Here is a 20,386-nt window from a genome sequence, read left to right as displayed (position 1 = left end):
GTGTAGCGTGGGATATGCCTATCTCTAAAATGAGAAGAGACTCAAACTGGGGTATCTATGAGCATAAGCCATCCACCTTCTTAACTTGAGAATAAAACTGAAATATTTAAATGACAATTAAAAAAGGAAGGAGAAAAAGAATACCACTTACCCTTGTTTCACAAGCTCAAAAACTGAAAGGGAAATAGACTTACAGTAAGTTTCTGTAGAATACATTTTGTTACATAAGTGTATTAACATGATTTAACACTTACATAATGATCCTGTTATGTTGATATCACACAGAGGAGTTAATTTTTTTTTATTTGGCAGCACCTGAGGAGACAGAAACAGAGTTAGAGCTTCTGGTCCATTGAATCTTCTTTGGAAATGTTTTGAAGAAGTGTCTTTGGACTCAAAGCCTTAACTCTGTTTCTCTTTCACAGTTGCTACCAAACCTGCTAAGTTTCTCTTGCATTGTTTTATTTCAGGTTTCAAGCTTGTGCAGTACTTTACTTTTATTTGACTTTTTATCTTGACGATTTACATCATCACATAGCAGACTGGTATGATTCTCATTTGTTTACAAACACTTCTTCATAAAATAACTTCATCTTCTACTTCCCAAAAAAAGTCCCCAAAGTTCCTCCATCTAACTCGCCTCAGTGTAGGTAGTATGGTGAATGTCAAATTGTGTGCTTTTCATGTGCCTCTGACCTGAGCTCAGCAGAACCCAGCTGCAAATCTGGTCTTCGATCATTTAATCATTAAGGCAAGATTACAGATTGTAAAACAAGTGTAAAATATTGTGGATGCTGGATGCTTGAGATAAAAACAGTGCTGAAAAAACTCACCAAGTCTGGCAGCATCCATGGTGAGAGAAACAGAGTTAATGTTGAGTCCTTACGGACTTTTCTTTGTTCCAAAGAATCAAATTGAACAAGAAATATTAACTCTGCTCTCGCTCCACAGGCGCTGCCAGACATACTAATGATTTTTTCCTTGCACTTCCTGCTTTAACAATTGCTAACCATTACATACCACAAATGAACAGAAGAAAGGAGTGTACTTCTGTAGGTGTTAAAAATTTCTGACAATGGGTCGGTTTTTCCTGAGTCTGCTATCAGAAAAAGCATTCTGACCACCTCAGCTCCGTCAAAATACTACTAAAATGTATTCAGAAGATTAAGAAGTAATGCTGCAAATCCACTTTGCTTTGGGACTACCGGTGCACAATGCAGAGAAAATTCTGAGGAAGGGTCACTGAACTCGAAACCTTAACTCCGATTTCTCTCCACAGATGCTAGCAGACCTACTGAGCTTTTCCAGCAATTCCTGTTTTTGTTAGTGATTTAATGAATGGGAGTTTGCACTCAGATTGAAGAGATTGAGTTGTCAAGATTTAAACAAGACTGAAAAGAATCATTTTGCTTAGCTAGTGGGAAGAATCTCCAATTTGCTCCCACTTTAAATGTCAGTTTTGGGATTAAACGTTGCCAACCTGGGATAAGAGAAAGCAAGACCATGGAAGTTAAGAATAATTCTGGCTGGTTCCACTGTAAAGTAAAAAATGGAGTGAGATTTTCAGTTGATTTAAAAATTAAATGCGAAGAACGTTTTTGTGGTTTCAAGTATAAGATGCATATAAAAATAGTACTTATTCAATGTTGCTTTTAATTCATTTGTACAGTAAATGTCTTAAATCTTGAAATCTTGTCATGTGATGCTTTGCCAGTCACTGGAAATTCAAATCTTGCATCTTTCTAAATGTAATCGGTCTCTATGGGAACCATAACAAATTCAAAACATTTACTCAATTGGCAGTGGAACTCCAAAAGCTTTATAAATGGCATATGTGGAGAAGGAAAAGTAGCCTAAACAAAGTATTGGCATTAAATACTGACTGCATTTATGCATGAAGTATGAACAGTGTCCAATTCAGTCCTAAATCTCAACTGGTGAATGGTGACATTAATTAGAAATGTCCTTAAATGACTGAAACAGTTCTGTAGAAGTCTTTAAGAGGTTATTTTATAGGTTCACATTTGTCAGTTCTATATACAATCAGAAAATAAACTTAGATTGCCAACAGAATATTGGCATTCATTGTAAGAGGGATGGAACGAGAAAATAACAAGGTTTTAATGCTGCTGTACCTGGCCTTGGTGATAGCACATCTGAAGTACTGTGCATAGTTTACTTATTTGAAAAAGGATATAATTGCATTAGCAGCGCAGAGAAGTTCAGCTGACTCATTCCTGGGATGAAGGGCATATCAAAGAAAAAGACTGAACAGGTTGGACATTTACCCATTGTAATTTAGAAAATTGGGAGGGAAACAGACAACACTCTGATGGGGCTAGACAGTATGGAGGATGTTTTCTTTTGTGGAAGATTGAAAATTTGGGGACACATTTCAAAAATAACAAGTTGTCTTATTAAGCAAGAGGCGACAATAACATTTTCTCTCAAAGGGTGTTAGTATGTAGAATTCGCGCCCCTAGAAAATATTAGAAGTTGGGTAAGTGAACCTATTCAAGGTTGACTGAGATAGATTTTAGATTATCAAGGATGTTTGCTGGACAGGGGTGGATGGGAAAAGTGCAGAAAGAAAACCAAGAATGAGATCTCATACAGGGTCAACCAGGATCACACTGGACGATGGACAAGACTTGAGGGTTGAATATCCTACTTCTACTTTTACATATCACAAAGATTTGATGGAGTAAAGCACCTAATTCATAAATTAACTTTATTGAAACTGTTACAATTCACTGGGGTATTGCAACATAAATTGAGCCCTGCTATTAGAGTCATAGAGATGGACAGCACGGAAACAAACCCTTCAGTCCAACCTGTCCATGCCGACCAGATATCCCAACCCAATCTAGTCCCACCTGCCAGCACCCGGCCCATATCTCTCCAAACCCTTCCTATTCATATACCCATCCAACTGCATCTTTAATGTTGCAATTGTACCAGCCTACACCACATCCTCTGGCAGCTCATTCCATACACGTACCACCTTTGCGTGAAAATGTTGCCACTTAGGTCTCTTTTATATTTTTCCCCTCTCACTAAACCTATGCCCTCTAGTTCTGGACTCTCCAACCTCAGGGAAGAGACTTTGTCTATTTATCCTATCCATGCCCCTCATATTTTTGTAAAACTCTATAAGGTCACCCCTTAGCCTCCGATTCTCCAGGGAGAACAGCCCCAGCCTGTTCAGCCTCTCCCTGTAGCTCAGATCTTCCAACCTTGGCAACATCCTTGTAAATCTTTTCTGAACACTTTCAAGTTTCATAACATCTTCCCGATAGGAAGGAGACCAGAATTGCATGCAATATTCCAACAGTGGCCTAACCAATGTCCTGTACAGCCGCAACATGACCTCCCAACTCCTGTACTCAATACTCTGATCAATAAAGGAAAGCATACCAAACACCTTCTTCACTATCCTATCTACCTGCGACTCCACTTTCAAGGAGCTATGAACCTGCACTCCAAGGTCTCTTTGTTCAGCAACACTCCCTAGGACCTTACCATTAAGTATCAATCTTGCTAAGATTTGCTTTCCCAAAATGCAGCACCTCGCATTTATTTGAATTAAACTCCATCTGCCACTTCTCAGCCCAATGGCCCATCTGGTCCAGATCCTGTTGTAATCTGAGGTAACCCACTTCGTTGTCCACTACACCTCCAATTTAGGTGTCATCTGCAAACTTACTAACTTGTACCTCTTATGCTCGCATCCAAATCATTTATGTAAATGACAAAAAGTAGAGGGTGGCACTCCACTGGTCACAGGCCACCAGTCTGAAAAACAACCCTCCACCACCACCCTCTGTCTTCTACCTTTGAGCCAGTTCTGTATCCAAATGGCTAGTTCTCCATGAATTCTGTGAGATCTAACCTTGCTAACCAGTCTCCCATGGGGAACCTTGTCTGACGCCTTACTGAAGTCCATATAGATCACATCTACTGCTCTGCCCTCATCAAACCTCTTTGTTACTTCTTCAAAAAACTCAATCAAGTTTGTGAGACATGATTTCCCATGCATAAATCCCAATGTTGACTATCCCTAATCAGTCCTTGCCTTTCCAAATATATGTACACCCTGTCCCTCAGGATTCCCTCCAACAACTTGCCCACCACTGAGGTCAGGCTCACCGGTCTATAGTTCCCTAGCTTGTCTTTATCGCCCTTCTTAAACAGTGGCACCACGTTTGCCAACCTCCAGTCTTCCGGTACCTCACCTGTGACTATCGATGACTCAAATATCTCAGCAAGAGGCCCAGCAATCACTTCTCTAGCTTCCCAGACAGTTCTTGGGTACACCTGATCAGGTCCTGGGGACTTATCCACTTTTAACCGTTTCAAGACATCCAGCACTTCCTCCTCTGTAATCTAGACATTTTGCAAGATGTCACCATCTATTTCCCGACAGTCTATATCTTCCATATCCTTTTCCACAGTAAATACTAATGCAAAATATTCATTTAGTATCTCCCCCATTTTCTGTGGATCCACACAAAGGCCGCCTTGCTGATCTTTGAGGGGCCCTATTCTCTCCCTAGGTACTCTTTTGTCCTTAATATATTTGTAAAAACCCTTTGGATTCTCCTTAATTCTATTTGCCAACGCTATCTCATGTCCCCGTTTTGCCCTCCTGATTTCCCTCAAGTATACTCCTACTTCCTTTATACTCTTCTAAGGATTCACTCGGTCTATCCTGTCTGTACCTGACATATGTTACCTTCTTTTTCTTAACCAAACCCTCAATTTCTTTAGTCATCCAGCATTCCCTATACCTACCAGCCTTCCCTTTCACCCTGACAGGAATATACTTTCTCTGGATTCTTGTTATCTCATTTGGTAAACACGTGGCTAAGGGATTGGTGTGGGAAAGAGGGATTCCACTTCATGGGGCACTGGCATCAGTTTTGGAACAGGGGGGATCTGTACCGTTGGGACGGTCTCCACCTGAACCGATCAGGTACCAATGTTCTGGCGAAGAGGATAAATAGGGTGGTCAGTAGGACTTTAAACTTCTGAGTTGGGGGGAAGGGAAAGTGAAAGCAACAGGGAGTATGGAGGTAAATGGAAAGATAAGCAGCAGGATAGCATGTTTCCAGGCGGATTTAAAATTGAGGCAGACTGAGAATGCAGAAAAAAGCAAGGATAACTTAGGACATATGACTTACAACATCTCTAATAAGGAAGTTAGCATTAAGGCACTTTACCTGAATGCTCGTAGCATTCATAACAAAGCCGATGAATTAATGGCACAGATAATAGTGAATGATTATGATGTAGTAGGCATCACAGAGACTTGGTTACAGGGGGGTCAGGACTGGCAGTTAAACCTCCATGGTTTTTCGACTTATCGAAAAGACAGAGAGGTGGGCAGAGGGGGTGGGGTTGCCTTGTTAGTTAAGAACAAAATTAAATCTATGGTATTGAATGACATAGCGTCGGATGATGTGGAGTCTGTGTGGGTGGAATTGAGGAACCACAAAGGCAAAAAAACCATAATTGGAGTTGTGTACAGACCTCCTAACAGTGGTCAGGACCAGGGACGCAACATGTACCGGGAAATAGAGAAGGCATGTCAGAAAGGCAAGGTTACATTGATCATGGGTGACTTCAATATGCAGGTGGACTGGGTAAATAATGTTGCTAGTGGATCTAAAGAAAGGGAATTCATGGAATGCTTACAGGATGGCTTTTTGGAACAGCTAGTCATGGAGCCCACAAGAGAGCAGGCTATTCTGGACCTAGTGCTTTGCAATGAACCAGACTCTATAAAAGATCTTAAAGTAAGGGAACCCTTAGGAAGTAGCGACCATAATATGGTAGAGTTCAGTCTGGAGTTTGAAAGGGAGAAGGCGAAATCTGATGTAATGGTGTTACAGTTGAATAAAGGTAATTATGAGGGCATGAGAGAGGAACTGACTAAAATAGACTGGAAGCAGAGGCTAACCGGGAAGACACTAGAGCAAAAATGGCAGGAGTTTGTAGGTATAATTGAGGACACTGTACAGAGGTTCATTCCCAAGAAAAGAAAGATTAACCGGGGAGGGATTAGACAACCTTGGCTGACAAAGGAAGTCAGGAAATGTATTAAAGAAAAAGAGAGATCCTATAAAGTGGCTAAGAACAGTGGGAAATCAGAAGATTGGGAAGGATACAAAAGCAAACAGAGGATAACAAAGAGTGTAATAAGAAATGAGAGGATCAAATATGAAGGTAGGCTAGCCAGTAATATTAGAAACAATAGTAAAAGTTTCTTTCAGTACATAAGAAACAAACGACAGGCAAAAGTAGACATTGGGCCACTTCAAACTGATGCAGGGAGCCTAGTGATGGGAGATAAGGAAATAGCAGGAGAACTTAACAAGTACTTTGCGTCAGTTTTCACAGTGGAAGACAGGAGTAATATCCCAAAAATTAAAGGGTGTCACGGGGCTGAGTTGAGTATGGTTGCCATTACGAAAGAGATAGTGCTAGAAAAGTTAAAAAGTCTTAAAATTGATAAATCTCCTGGCCCCGATGGGATACACCCTAGAGTTCTGAGAGAGGTTGCTGAGGAAATAGCAGAGGCATTGGTTGAGATCTTTCAAGAGTCACTGGAGTCAGGAAAGGTCCCGGACGATTGGAAGATGGCTGTAGTAACCCCCTTGTTCAAGAAAGGATCAAGGCAAAAGATGGAAAATTATAGGCCAATCAGCTTAACCTCGGTTGTTGGTAAAATTCTAGAATCCATCATTAAGGATGAGGTTTCTAAATTCTTGGAAGAGCAGAGTCTGATTAGAACAAGTCAACATGGATTTAGTAAAGGGAGGTCATGCCTGACAAACCTGTTGGAATTTTTTGAAGAGGTAACAAGTAGGTTAGACCAGGGGAACCCAGTGGATGTGGTCTATCTGGACTTTCAAAAGGCCTTTGATAAGGTGCCACACGGGAGACTGCTGAGCAAGGTGAGGGCCCATGGTGTTCGAGGTGAGCTGCTGGGATGGATTGAGGATTGGCTATCTAACAGAAGGCAGAGAGTTGGGATAAAAGGTTCTTTTTCAGAATGGCAGCCGGTGACGAGCGGTGTCCCGCAGGGTTCGGTGCTGGGGCCACAGCTGTTCGCATTATATATTAATGATTTGGATGAGGGAACCGGGGGCATTCTAGCGAAGTTTGCCGATGATACAAAGTTAGGTAGACAGGCAGGTAGTACTGAGGAAGTGGGGAGGCTACAGAAGGATCTAGACAGGTTGGGAGAGTGGTCCAGGAAATGGCTGATGGAATTTAACGTGAGCAAGTGCGAGGTCTTGCACTTTGGCAAAAAGAATATAGGAATGGACTACTTTCTAAATGGTGAGAAACTTAATAAAGCCAAAGCACAAAGGGATCTGGGAGTGCTAGTCGAGGATTCTCTAAAGGTAAACATGCAGGTTGAGTCTGTGATTAAGAAAGCGAATGCAATGTTGTCTCTTATCTCAAGAGGGTTGGAATATAAAAGCAGAGATGTACTACTAAGACTTTATAAAGCTCTGGTTAGGCCCCATTTGGAGTACTGTGTCCAGTTTTGGTCCCCACACCTCAGGAAGGACATACTGGCACTGGAACGTGTCCAGCGGAGATTCACACGGATGATCCCTGGAATGACAGGTCTAGCATATGAGGAACGGCTGAGGATACTGGGATTGTATTCGTTGGAGTTTAGAAGATTAAGGGGGAGATCTAATAGAGACGTACAAAATAATACATGGCTTTGAAAAGGTGGATGCTAGAAAATTGTTTCTGTTAGGCGAGGAGACTAGGACCCGTGGACACAGCCTTAGAATTAGAGGGGGTCATTTCAGAACGGAAATGCGGAGACATTTCTTCAGCCAGAGAGTGGTGGGCCTGTGGAATTCATTGCCACGGAGTGCAGTGGAAGCCGGGACGCTAAATGTCTTCAAGGCCGAGATTGATAGGTTCTTGTTGTCTAGAGGAATTAAGGGCTACGGGGAGAACGCTGGCAAGTGGAGCTGAAATGCGCATCAGCCATGATTGAATGGCGGAGTGGACTCGATGGGCCGAATGGCCTTACTTCCACTCCTATGTCTTATGGTCTTATGGTCTGAAGGCTTCCCATTTTCCAGCCGTCCCTTTACCTGCCAACATCTGCCTCCAAGCAGCTTTTGAAAGTTCTTGCCTAATAGCATTAAAATTGGCCTTTCTCCAATTTAGAACTTCAACTTTTAGATCTGGGCTATCCTTTTCCATCACTATTTTAAAACGAATAGAATTATGGTCGCTGGCCCCAAAGTGCTCCCCCACTGACACCTCAGTCACCTGCCCTGCCTTATTTCCCAAGAGTAGATCAAATTTTGCACCTTCTCTTGTAGATACATCCACATACTGAATCAGAAAATTGTCCTGTACATACTTAAGAAATTCCTCTCCATCTAAACCTTTAACACTATGGCAGTCCCAGTCAATGTTTGGAAAATTAAAATCCCCTACCATAACTACCCTGTTATTCTTACAGATAGCTGAGATCTCCTTAAAACTTTGTTTATCAATTTCCCTCTGACTATTGGGGGGGTCTTTTTATACAATCCCAATAAGGTGATCATCACTTTCTTATTTCTCAGTTCCACCCAAATAACCTCCCTGGATGTATTTCCGGGAATATCCTCCTTCAGCACAGCTGCAATGCTATCCCTAATCAAAAATGCCACTCCCCTCCTCTCTTGCCTCCCTTTCTATCCTTCCTGCAGCATTTGTATCCTGGAACATTAAGCTGCCAGTCCTGCCCTTCCCTGAGCCATGTTTCTGTAATTGCTATGATATCCCAGTCCCATGTTCCCTAACCATGCCCTGAGTTCATCTGCCTTCCCTGTTAAACCCCTTGCATTGAAATAAATGCAGTTTAATTTATTAGTCCTACCTTGTCCCTGCCTGCCCTGACTGTTTGACTCATTTCTGTTCTCAGCTGTACCTGTCTCAGATCGATCTCTTTCCTCACTATCTCCCTGGGTCCCCCCCACCTCTTGATCCTGGCACCAGGGAAACAACACACCATTCTGCTTTTTCTCTGCTGGCCACAGAAACGTCTCTGTCTGTCTGTACTTCGGACTACAGAATCCCCTAACACAATTGATCTCTTGGAAGCCAATGTGCCCCTTGTTGCATTAGAGCCAGTCTCAATACCAGAAACTTGGTTGTTCGTGCTACGTTCCCCTGAGAATCCATCACCCCCTACATTTCTAAAACAGTGTGAAATGGGTATATCCACAAAAGACTCCTGCACTAGCTGCGTACCTCTCTTACCCTTCCTGGAGTTAACCCATCTATGTGACTGTATCCGAGACTTTCCCCCCTTTCTATAACTGTCATCCATCACATACTGTTGCAAATTCCTCATCGCTTCTATCTGTCTCTCCAACCGATCCACTCAATCTGCTAAGATTCGCATTCAACAGCATTTATGGCAGATATAATCTGCAGCAACCTTTAAACTCTCTATAAACTCCCAGATCTGACAAGAAGTACATATCACTGCAAAGACCATTTTTGCTCCTTCACAATCTGCAGACCCAGAAAATAACACCGTCTTATTTCTCTGCAAACACTACCCCAGGTTAAGTTAATAGCTATGGCTAATATTTTAAGTTTAACCAAGAGACTTATCTCCAAAAACATATCATCAAGAAAGAACCCACTGTATTGACTAATACAGCCTTTCTCTTGGACAGACTTAAAACAACAATTAACTTATCTGCTTCTGTGCTGTGAACTTCGCCCAACAGTTCCTCCAAGATTAGTTGTGAATTTCACTGTTTGTTCATTTTCCCAGATGCACTCCGATGTCCAGCGATACACTAATTCAAACAGCAAAAGCAGGTTCTCTCTCTCTCCTGCACTGTCCTCACCATGTGCTTCCTTTGTCTGCTCTTCTCCCTTTTAAAACTGCTGTTGTTTTGACTTTTTTTTCCCAAAGTTCCAAAACAATGCAACAGCATATAAAACAGTAATTGCTGCTCCTGGAATTCGAGGAAATTCCTCCAACACCTAAAATACCTCAAAAAAAAAAGGAGCAGCTCTTACAGCCAGAAATGTTTCCCGTCCTCCATCTTGGATTACCCAGAATCCTCAGCTGTTTCTGATACACATTTTCACGTATGAATGAAATCACCACCCCAGTGTCTACCTCCATTCTTAACAGTTTGCCATTCAGTAAGGGAGTGACACAGTATCAGTTGATGCTGCTTGCAATGGCTAATACTTTTAATAACAGTTTCGCTTTGGACTAAGAATTCGCGGCTTTTCTCATGCCTTTTCTGTACTGTGCAGATTTTCTTCCTACTCTGTAGTTGCTGTACTTTTGCTGTATCCTTTTCATGTTTCTTCCTCAAACATGTCCGTTCAAACGTGTCCTTTTTTTCCAGACTCTGCATACAGTTTCTGCATACTACATATAGATATTTGCTGCTGCATGACTTATTTTTCATTCCAATGACAGTTTTGAGTTTGCATCGGTGCAAATCTCTCAGCCACCATTTTATGACTTTTATCATCGAGCTTAGCTGTTGAGCTTTCTTGGCTGCTGGCTCAAGTACCTTCTTTAGCTTCCTTCCTCTAGGTACCTTTGATATGGATTGCTTCATATCTTAAATCACACAACAGTCTGTCTCTGATAGAATAATTTAAGTTGTCTCCGAACTCTCAGAATTCTACTGACTTTAAATTGTTATGAACTGGGAGCTGGATTCATCATTGTGCAGATTGCATTTGTAGAATCTGATCCTTTCAGCAATCAGCAATGGTTTTGGTGAAAAATGGTTCTGTAGGATTGCTACTATTTCTTCACAAATTTTGGAACCTGCAGAATGCTCAGCAGGTTAAAAGCTTTCTCTTTATAATACTCAGGAACAACTATATTTGTGTCAATTCTGTTAGCTTGAAGAAAAAGATGGAATCTCTGTGTAGGAATTATAGGTCTATATTTTCATCATACAGTCCAAGGTACCAAACTTTTCTGCCCTCTATTTAAAATGTGAAGGCATAGCAAGATGTACCACAAAAGGTTTTTAACACTACTTCACTGCTTCCCATTTAAAAGAAGGTATTGCTGAGGCTGCAGGTTTCTTTCCAAGTCTACACCTTATATCAACACATTTTCCGATATGAGAAATTAATTAGTGTTCCTTTGGATTGGAACATGTGGCAAACTCCTGCACACTGTTCATCTCTTCCCTGGGGTGATTTTGTTTTGCTGACTACCTGCTTCAATCCAGTATGACGATTTTGATTTTTTTGCTTCTTTTTATTGAAGTGGCTGTGAGATCTGCCATGAGGACCATGATTCTTTCTTTTTTTTGATGAATCAGTGGCTTGAACCAATGGTTCTCAGAACAGTCTATAACCTCATTGCTGGTTTTTCTCTTGATTAAGTTCCATGATGGATCAGGAGTCAAGGTGTTAAATAGCAGGAGTTTTATTACAGAAATGTTTATTCTACAGGCATTAAGGTATCCCGACAACATCATTATAACTTCACATGATCAGACTCAAAGTAATGACCCACCATAATTACACAAATACATGACAAATAGAGGAGTAATTATTATTTAAATGGAGAAAGACAACAGAAAGCTCCAGCAGACAAAGATTTGGGGGGTACTCATACATAAATCACAAAAAGCTAGCAGGTAATGGGGAAGACATATGGAACATTGACATTTATTTCAAAGGGAAGGGAATGGAGTATAAAAATAGGGAGGTTTCCCTAAAATTGAATAAGTTCGCAGCTGGAATACCATGTACAGTTTTAGTCACTTTATCTAAGGAAATAAAGGCTGGCGTTAGAGGCAGTCCAGAGGAGACTCACTAGATTGAGCCCGGGTATGAAGAGGTCTTATGAGGAGAGGTTCAGTAGGTTAGGCCTGTACTCACTAGATTTAGAAGAATGAGACATGACCTTTTAGAAACATACAAGATTCTTGCAGGACTTGACAGGATAGATGCAAAGAGTTGTTTCCCCATGTGGGAGAGTCTAGAATCACAGCGCATAATCTCAGAGCAAGGGGTCATCCATATAAAAAAGAAGAGCGGAGGAGGAATTTCTTCCCTCAGACGGTAATGGATGTGTGGAATTCTTTACCACAGAGGCCTATTGAGTTTGTATCATCAAGTATATTCAAGGTTAAGATAGACAGATTTGTATTGATAAGGGGATCAAAGCTTAAGGGGAAAAGGATTGAATGGCAGAGCAGACTCAAAGGACTGAGTAGCCTACTTCTGCTCTTATGCCTCATGGCCTTATAATTTAACAAATCTTAGGAGAAAGTGGTGGCAACTTGTCAATATTTGTATGCGAAAATAACGTGACTCTAAAATGAATAGCTCAAATTGCCAAGTAGTGTGCTAGAATAAAATGCTGCAGAGCAAAAAGATAATTATTAATTTCTAACTAAATGCCAAGTAAGATTTGTTATTTTACTGATTCTCACAATTTGTTAACATTAAAACTATTTGCTGTTGATTACTATATTCAGCAAGAGTTTTATGTGGTGTATGACTCAAATATGACAAAAGAAATATTGGAACATACCCATGTACAGATGGTCCTCACTGGGGTCATCGAGCACCTGTAAGAATAAACAAACAAGAAAACACATCTTGGAAACATGCTTATACTTCAACAAGGAATATAAATCAAGAAACAGAATACATGCTGGAGGACCCACAGTTCAAAAAAGTTGAAGATGTAGGTATCATTAGCAAGACCAGAATGTAAAGCCCACTGCTATTATTTTTAAAAAGGATTTTAGTCATTTAATTTTTGTGTGGGAAGTAGCTCTGCCTTTCAGGCTATATTGATGTCCACATATCAATTTCTTCAATCTACTTTCAAATCACAATTGCCAGGCAATTGTATACACATACACACATTTTATTGTAACAGCCAGTCAATTAGAAGAAAAGTTTCCAACACTAGCCTTAGACCATCTAAATGCTTGAGGAAATTATAAAAGAGGGAGAAATCAAGTACAGTTGATGTTCTACTAATCTTTAAACTGGGATTTACAAAGATACTTCCTTAACCAGAGTGTATCAAGACTGCAGAGCTCATACTATAAGAATTCTTGAAGTGAATGGTATAATGTAATATAGAGAGATAGGAGGAAGAAAAAGGACACAGGACGGCACGGTGGTTCAGTGATTAGCATTGCTGCCTCTCAGCATCAGGGACCTGGATTCGATCTGTGTGGAGTTTGCACATTCTCCCCATGTTTGCGTGGGTTTCCTCCAGGTGTTCCGGTTTCCTCCCACAGACTAAAGATGCGCAGTTACGTGAACTGGCCATGCTAAATTGCCCATAGTGTTCAGGGATGTGTAGGTTAGGTGCATTAGTCAGGGGTAAAACGTAGAGGAATGGATCTGGGTGGGTTACTTTTTGGAGAGTCGGTATGGACTTATTGGGCTGAAGGGCCTGTTTCCACACAGTAGGATTCTATGATTATGCTAACAGTGTTTGATAAGGAAATACAGGAACATAAACATATATATACGACACTCAAATCAGAGATGAATGTATCAGAATTGATTAGGTAAAATAGCATATGAAACGAACATATGTAATTTGCACAAACCAATTACCATCTATTATTTATTGGAAAACTGGGCATTTGAGGATGGCAGAGACAGAAAACTAAGCAGAAAACATTGTGTTCATGAACAAAGAACACACTTGAGTGCTTTTTTTTTACATTTAAAGCAGAATAATATCAAATAGCCAAGAATAGATGTGTTCAAACTAAATGACAACTAGAGAGAAAAAAAATGAAACCAACTATAACAAGTAATATACATTATCATGAGCATGCAAACTACAAAGTCAATTTGGATGGGTCACAATGATACAAAGCAAAAACTAGAGTAGGCATGAGTGCTGCTTCTGAGGCTTTATTTAAAATTATATTCAAATGGGACTATCATTGATCTTTAAATTAAAAAAGGGAAATTGTTCCTGTTTTAATTAAATTGGAATAAAACATTTTGAAATCCATGATTTCTTGGAAAGTAATTTCATTCCCTGGAATTAAAAATAGCAGTCAAACATGACTTCTGCAATAATCATTGTTTTTCTTGCCTCCACTCCTCCTGAATCAATGTTATTTAACATAACGTAGTTCATATATGGATAACCATCCTCAAAGAGGTTGTTATTCAAATATAACTTGCAACAGTGAATACTCTCAAGTGTATGAGAATCAGGAAACAGGGGCCAAGAGGGATCTGGGTTTGGAATGAATTATTTAGCCTAAACTTGTCCTTATGCAATGTCCACATTCTTGCTTTCTATAGCAATAGTTAAGCAGCTAAAAAGCCACTCGTCAGTATGCCCAGATGTTTAATTAGTTGTGAAGAATGCAAATGATTCAAGATTTGATTCAAGATTTAATTGAGGAAAGATAATTTTACAAGGTGGGTGTTATGATAAGATTTTCAGTCGGAAAAACAGCCCTTAGGTTTGTGAATTAAGTAAGGGCAACAGGTACATGGGAACACCACTACCTGCAAGTTCTCCACAAAGCCACTCACCACCCTGACTTGGAAAGATACTGCCATTCCTTCACAGTCATTTGGGTCAAAATCCTGGGGAATTCCCTCCCGACTGGCATTGTGGGTCAACCCACAGCAAGTGGACTGTAGTGATTCAGAAGGCAGCTCACCACCACCTCAAAGGCGAACAGGGTTGGGCTATCAATGCTGGCCAGCCAGCGATGCCCAAATCCCACAATGAATATAAAAAAAAACAAGTTTCTGCTGCTAATTATATCGAGGATCAAAGTGAGAAGTCTGGAACAAATAATTACACAAAGTAGTACACATGAGCAAGCCATGAATATTGCACAGGATACATACAGCGCAACTGAAAGCTGAAGATGCAAGAACACTGAACTAACACTATCCTGGGAAAAGAGCAATAAGTCTGAACCAAAAATGACAAGATTATGCAAATTAAACGATACATCATGACAGAAAACAGAAATTCTGAAGACATTTCCAAATTACCCTCTTTCAATCCCCATTTTTATTTCAGTTTTAATCTCAACTTGCATACAACAGTGGATGTCGTATAAAAGAATTCATGAACTTTAAAATGTCAACAGATTTATTTCCTAATAGCAAGCTGTTCTATACTTCAGAAGCGAACAGTTAGGAGCTAGTTAAGGAGATGGGAAGAACACAGAATTCATATTGTAGACTATAATTTATGGTATTGTGCCAATGTGCTCAATAAAGGAAAACATGCATTTACATATAATAGCATAGTGATTGTGCAAAGTTGTACCATGCAAATTGCTTTCTCTAACCTGTGTTAAAAACCTTCTCTCCTCCTATGTCTCCATCATGATACACATGCTAATATTTTCATAGTCACGCTCTAACAAAAGAAAATGTATTCTTCTATTATTTCAAATCTCCTTCTTCAACTGCCACACTAACTCTAGGTTTGAGCTACAGTAAAATGCTGTTTCAATGGGCCTTAACAAAACCATGACTAGATAAAGTAACTAACTTATCTTTTTCACGTCTTAATTAATCTATTTTTGGAGGAGCAGGACTTCTGATATCAGGTCTGAAGAATGGCAAAAAGAGAGAAAAACTCAGTTGTGCTTGCCAAGAAGCTGCCGCTTTTTACCGCCTTGTTTGGAGTAGAAATATGTGGTCTACATTCGCATAAACTAATGACATTCTGCAACTATCCTCAAAGAGTTGCCAGAGACAGATAACATAAAAGCATAATGACTAATCTGTTGAAATGCAATAAATATCTTCTTAAATGATTTAAGTTAATTCTATTGCTTACATAGACAGGAACAGGATAATTATGGCTCTCAGAAGTGCTCACTCTTTAAAAGTATACATTACAATGAATGAGATTTGATTAAAGTCTGGTGCAGTATTTTTAAAATATCTAAAATGACAAGCTATATGAACTTAAATATGGATATAAATGAAAAATGCGAAAGCAAATTGCCTCCTTTTACATGCTTTCACCAGCATTTCTTGAATAATGGAGAAAGGAAAAGTAAAACATACTTCAACTAGTTTGACAACATTTGGATGATCCAACTTCTTCAAAATGGCAATTTCTTGGTACACACTATCCAAAGGCCCTTTAGGCTGTGCAGAGATTTGTGGAACAACTTTGGCACCTCGAGGTGGGGGACGACCTAGATGACAGAATAGGATTGTTATCTGCTAGGTGGCCACACAGTCAAATTAATGGCTCATCATAAGTAACCCTTCCTCACAACTTTGTATTGAAATCAAATAAAAGCTAACCATTTTGCTTTTGAAAGGTTATATCTGGATGAACAACAGAGTCCAATGGCAGTACCAATATTAAGCTGGGGAAGGCACAAAATATTTTCAATCTAATTGTCGAAAACTATTTTGGGTTGGAATGGTGAGAGGAATCATTCACATTAATGAAACAACATATCGTTTTCCAGAATTGCCAACAGGAGCAAACCTGCCAGAATTGTATCTTGGGAAATCTCAGGCTGCATCCTCGTAATTTCCCACACTGTACTCCAAACACAAATGCGTCATGTAAATGATGAATAATACTTTTCTCCTGAGACATTAAAATCACACTGTAGTGGAGTTTAGCTACTTTCTATTTCTTTAGTTTTTTCCCAGTCACTTTTCTCCACTGAAAATATCAGTCACAATCTCTCTGCCACCCCATTCTCTCATGATTTCTAACTCTACAACATGGACATAGCTTTTAAACTTCCACCATTCTCTTAGTTTCGTGCAGTTCATCACAAATTCTTCCCTTGCCTCCCTTGACTTCTGTGTCTGCATTGCCAATGGCAGGCTACCGTCCAATATTCATTATGGCCCACTGATAGCCACCACTGCCAGCTTGATTATACTTCTTCACAATCAATACTTTGCAATGATTTCATTCCATTCTTCCAGATTCTTGTCCTATCACAATTGTTCCAATGATGCAAACTTCTATATTAGTGTGTCAGAAAGGTCTTCTTTGTACTTCACCTAAGATTTTCTTTCCACTACATCTGAAAGGGCCCCCAACCATTTCTGGCACATTTCTGCACTCTTCACCCCTTCCCCGAACCAGGAATGGGTTTCCCTTGCCCTCACAGCCTCCACATTTAACAGATTATTTTCCACCATTTTCAGTGGGATGCTAACATTAAAGACAGCTTCCTTTCCCCTTCAGCTTTCTAAAAAACTGTTCCCTCTTTGATGCATTCCAAATAATACCCCAACACACTGTCCCAGTTGCCAGGCACCATTCCTTGCAAATGCAGGATGTAATCATCTGCCCTTTTAGCTCCTCTTGAAACCTTGCTATTTTCGATCCAAAAGCAACTGCACAATACTCAGCTCATGTATTTGATATGGACATTGCAGCTGCTGGATTACTTTCTGCCTTGCTGCACAGATGAAACAGTATCAAAGGAAACAGTAATACCAAAGTCACCAGCAAGGCCCATCCATAGTAACGAACTTCCATGGCTCTTCAGAACAGTGCTGAAGAATTCTGAACAGAGTTAACCATTTCTTGAGAATGGTTCTGAAGAAGGGTCATACCAGATTCGAAACATTAATTCTGTTTCTCTCTCCACAGATGCTGCCAGATTGCTGAGTTTCTTCAGCATTTTCTCTGCTATTCTCTGATGTCCAGCATATACAATAATTTGTTTTGATTTAATATCAGTGGTTGTTCGTACAGCTTCCAGAAGACGACGACGATGATGCAGATCCCCCAAGATGGCACAGGAAAACGTCCAGACCCCCATCAGCAGACTGTCTGTCATTTTTTCACAGCTCTTGGAAACTGCAAACTAAGGAGGTCTCATGTCATTCTCACCAAACTATGTCATCCAGTTGCAGCAGACCTTGAACATGGAAGGAATAGGTGGCCATCCTGTCCCATCAAGTTTATAGCTGCAATGCGTTTTATGCTGACACTCATTTTGAGAAACAGTGTATAATCTCCCAAATTCTCAGCCCACAAATGCAGAATTACCACTGATGCAATTTTCCCCAGAATGCATCTGTTTATATATTTCCCCATGATGAGAGTCAAATTATCTGGGCTGTGAAATTTTTTCTGAAAAATGTGTTGCTGGAAAAGCACAGCAGGTGAAGCAGCATCCAAGGAGTAGGAGAATCAACGCTTTGGGCATAAGCCCTTCTTCAGGATTCCTGAAGAAGGGCTTATGCCCGAAACGTCGATTCTCCTGCTCCCTGGATGCTGCCTCACCTGCTGCGCTTTTCTAGCAACACATTTTTCAGCTCTGATCTCCAGCATCTGCAGTCCTCACTTTCTCCCTGTGAAACCTTTTACCATCATTGGTGCCCCCAAGTGCAGGATGCTATAGATCACACTCAATTTGAGAACACCTTATGATCAACCTGCAGAATATGCCAACAGAAAGGAGTTCTACTCCATCAATGTTAAACTTGTGTGGCTACAGATGCTAGATTTTAGAGGTACACAGCAGTTAACCTGAGTGTTGCCATGATGCATACACACTACAGAACTCAAGTTTCTCCTCCTTCTTGGGTCACAGAGAGATAGCTTCAGGGAGACTATCCTGTCCCAAATATGACTCATGTGTGAGCAGAGCAAATATATAACATTATCCAAACTTCCACCAGAAACATAGTCGAACAGGTTGCAGGCATCCACAAAATGAGGTTTGAATACCTGGACTGCTCCATCAGAGCCTTGGAGTACAGGCAAAAAAGGGTGCGCTTCATCATTGAGACATGTTGAGCAGTTCATAACTGCAGCCAACAAAGTATGCATTTGTTAGTGTCCGTGTATGTGCCTGTATGGGGGTGTGGGTATTTGTATGTCTTAGGGTGTGGGGAATATTCTGAATGCAGGGGAAATGGAGGATTAACAGTATCGTCTAAAAATGTAAAGGAGCATAAAATAATTGACCAATAGTTACTCTAATGTACACGTGAACCTGGTTATTTTTGGAGTTCTTGAACATTTCTGCCGCTGAATAAGTGCTTTGTTATCGACATGAGTATATGCTTGGTATTTTCAGGGTGATCCTACTTTCAACTATCTTCACTTTATGTTCTTACTTACAAATAGGGAGAAGACAGCAGTCAGTGAGACAGGGCACAAACACTGCATGGCACCAATGCTGTGTTTCTTTGAAGGCTTCATTCATACATGAAAGCCAAGTGTTGCGCAGAGAAGTCTATTGTTATAAGCAGCAGGTTGGGAGTAATTGTGAGGTATCTCTTTTTTTTAACCCTTCCATCATGAGTTGTGCCTTCAATATTTCAGATACCATCTAGACTGCTAAACTGCTGTAAAATGCTTCAGTGACCTGTAGGACAGCATTTCATTTATAAGAACTAGAATTTAGTGCAATATTCCTTGGCAGGCCACTGTGCAATGAGGAAACATGGACATGTGAACTGCCCAGTGTACACCACCTAGTCTTGAATGGTAATGTGCTCCCTTGAAAAGCTGATAGAAAGAATGAATCTTTTCCTCCAGGAGATGTTTGGATTCATTACTGATTCTGTTTTTCAAAAAGTGGGTCGATGATAAATCTGATAGAACTCTGCTAAAGGAAGTAATGAGCAGTTTAGACCAAGGAAAGCCAATGGATTTATCTACCTGGATTTCAAGAAGGCTACTGAGTAAGAAAAGGACCCATGGTTTTAGAGGCAAGGTGCTAGTGTGGATAGAAACTTGGCAGAAAGCAAAGCGTACGGATAACAGGGACTTTTCAGGGTAGTAGCCGGTGACAAGTGGTTTTCCGCAAGGCTCAATGTTGGGACCACAACTTTTCACTTTATACATTTAATGATCTAGATGAAGGAACTGAGGGCATTCTGGCTACTTTTGCAGAAGATACAAAAATAGGTACAGGGACAGGTAACATTAATGAGGTGGGGAGGCCGCAGAATGATTTGGACAGGTTAGGTAAGTGGGCAAAGCAGTGACAGATGGAGCACAAAGTGGGAAAAGTGAGAAGTCATGAATTTTGGTAGTAAGAATACAGGCATGGACTATTTTCTAAAATGGGGAGAAAATTCAGAAGTCTGAAATGCAAAAAGACTTGAGTTCTAGTCCAGGTTTCTTTCAAGGTAAACTTGCAGCTTGAGTCAGTAGTTAGGAAGGCAAATGCAATGGTGACATGTATTTTGAGAGGACTTGGAAAAAAAAGCAGAGATGTACTTCGAAGGCTATACAAGGCTCTGGTCAGATTATATTTGGAATACTGTGTGCAGTTTTGGGCCCCACATCTCAGGAAGTACGTACTGGTCCTGGAGCACATCCAGAAGGAAGGTCATAAAAAAGGTCCCAGGAATGAAAATATGAGGAACGTTTGAG

At 40.4% G+C, this 20,386-nt stretch overlaps 1 protein-coding gene across 7 annotated transcripts in view; it reads right to left on the bottom strand.

The window, feature by feature from the left end:
• Positions 1 to 20,386, bottom strand: part of LOC140487983 (calcium/calmodulin-dependent protein kinase kinase 2-like) — a 111,591-nt gene that overhangs the window by 40,939 nt on the left and 50,266 nt on the right. For all 7 annotated transcript variants that reach the window (XM_072587482.1, XM_072587485.1, XM_072587480.1 and 4 more), the window contains 3 exons: positions 16,075 to 16,208; positions 12,575 to 12,611; positions 152 to 173 (listed from right to left, as the gene is read on the bottom strand). In XM_072587482.1, coding sequence (XP_072443583.1) covers positions 152 to 173; positions 12,575 to 12,611; positions 16,075 to 16,208 — 193 coding nt within the window. The remainder of the gene's footprint in view (positions 1 to 151; positions 174 to 12,574; positions 12,612 to 16,074; positions 16,209 to 20,386) is intronic.

The sequence above is a fragment of the Chiloscyllium punctatum genome, chromosome 17, assembly GCF_047496795.1.
Source record: "Chiloscyllium punctatum isolate Juve2018m chromosome 17, sChiPun1.3, whole genome shotgun sequence".
NCBI lineage: Eukaryota > Metazoa > Chordata > Chondrichthyes > Orectolobiformes > Hemiscylliidae > Chiloscyllium > Chiloscyllium punctatum.
Note: the sequence above shows the minus strand (reverse complement) of the source record. Positions and strands in the feature narration are given on the sequence as shown.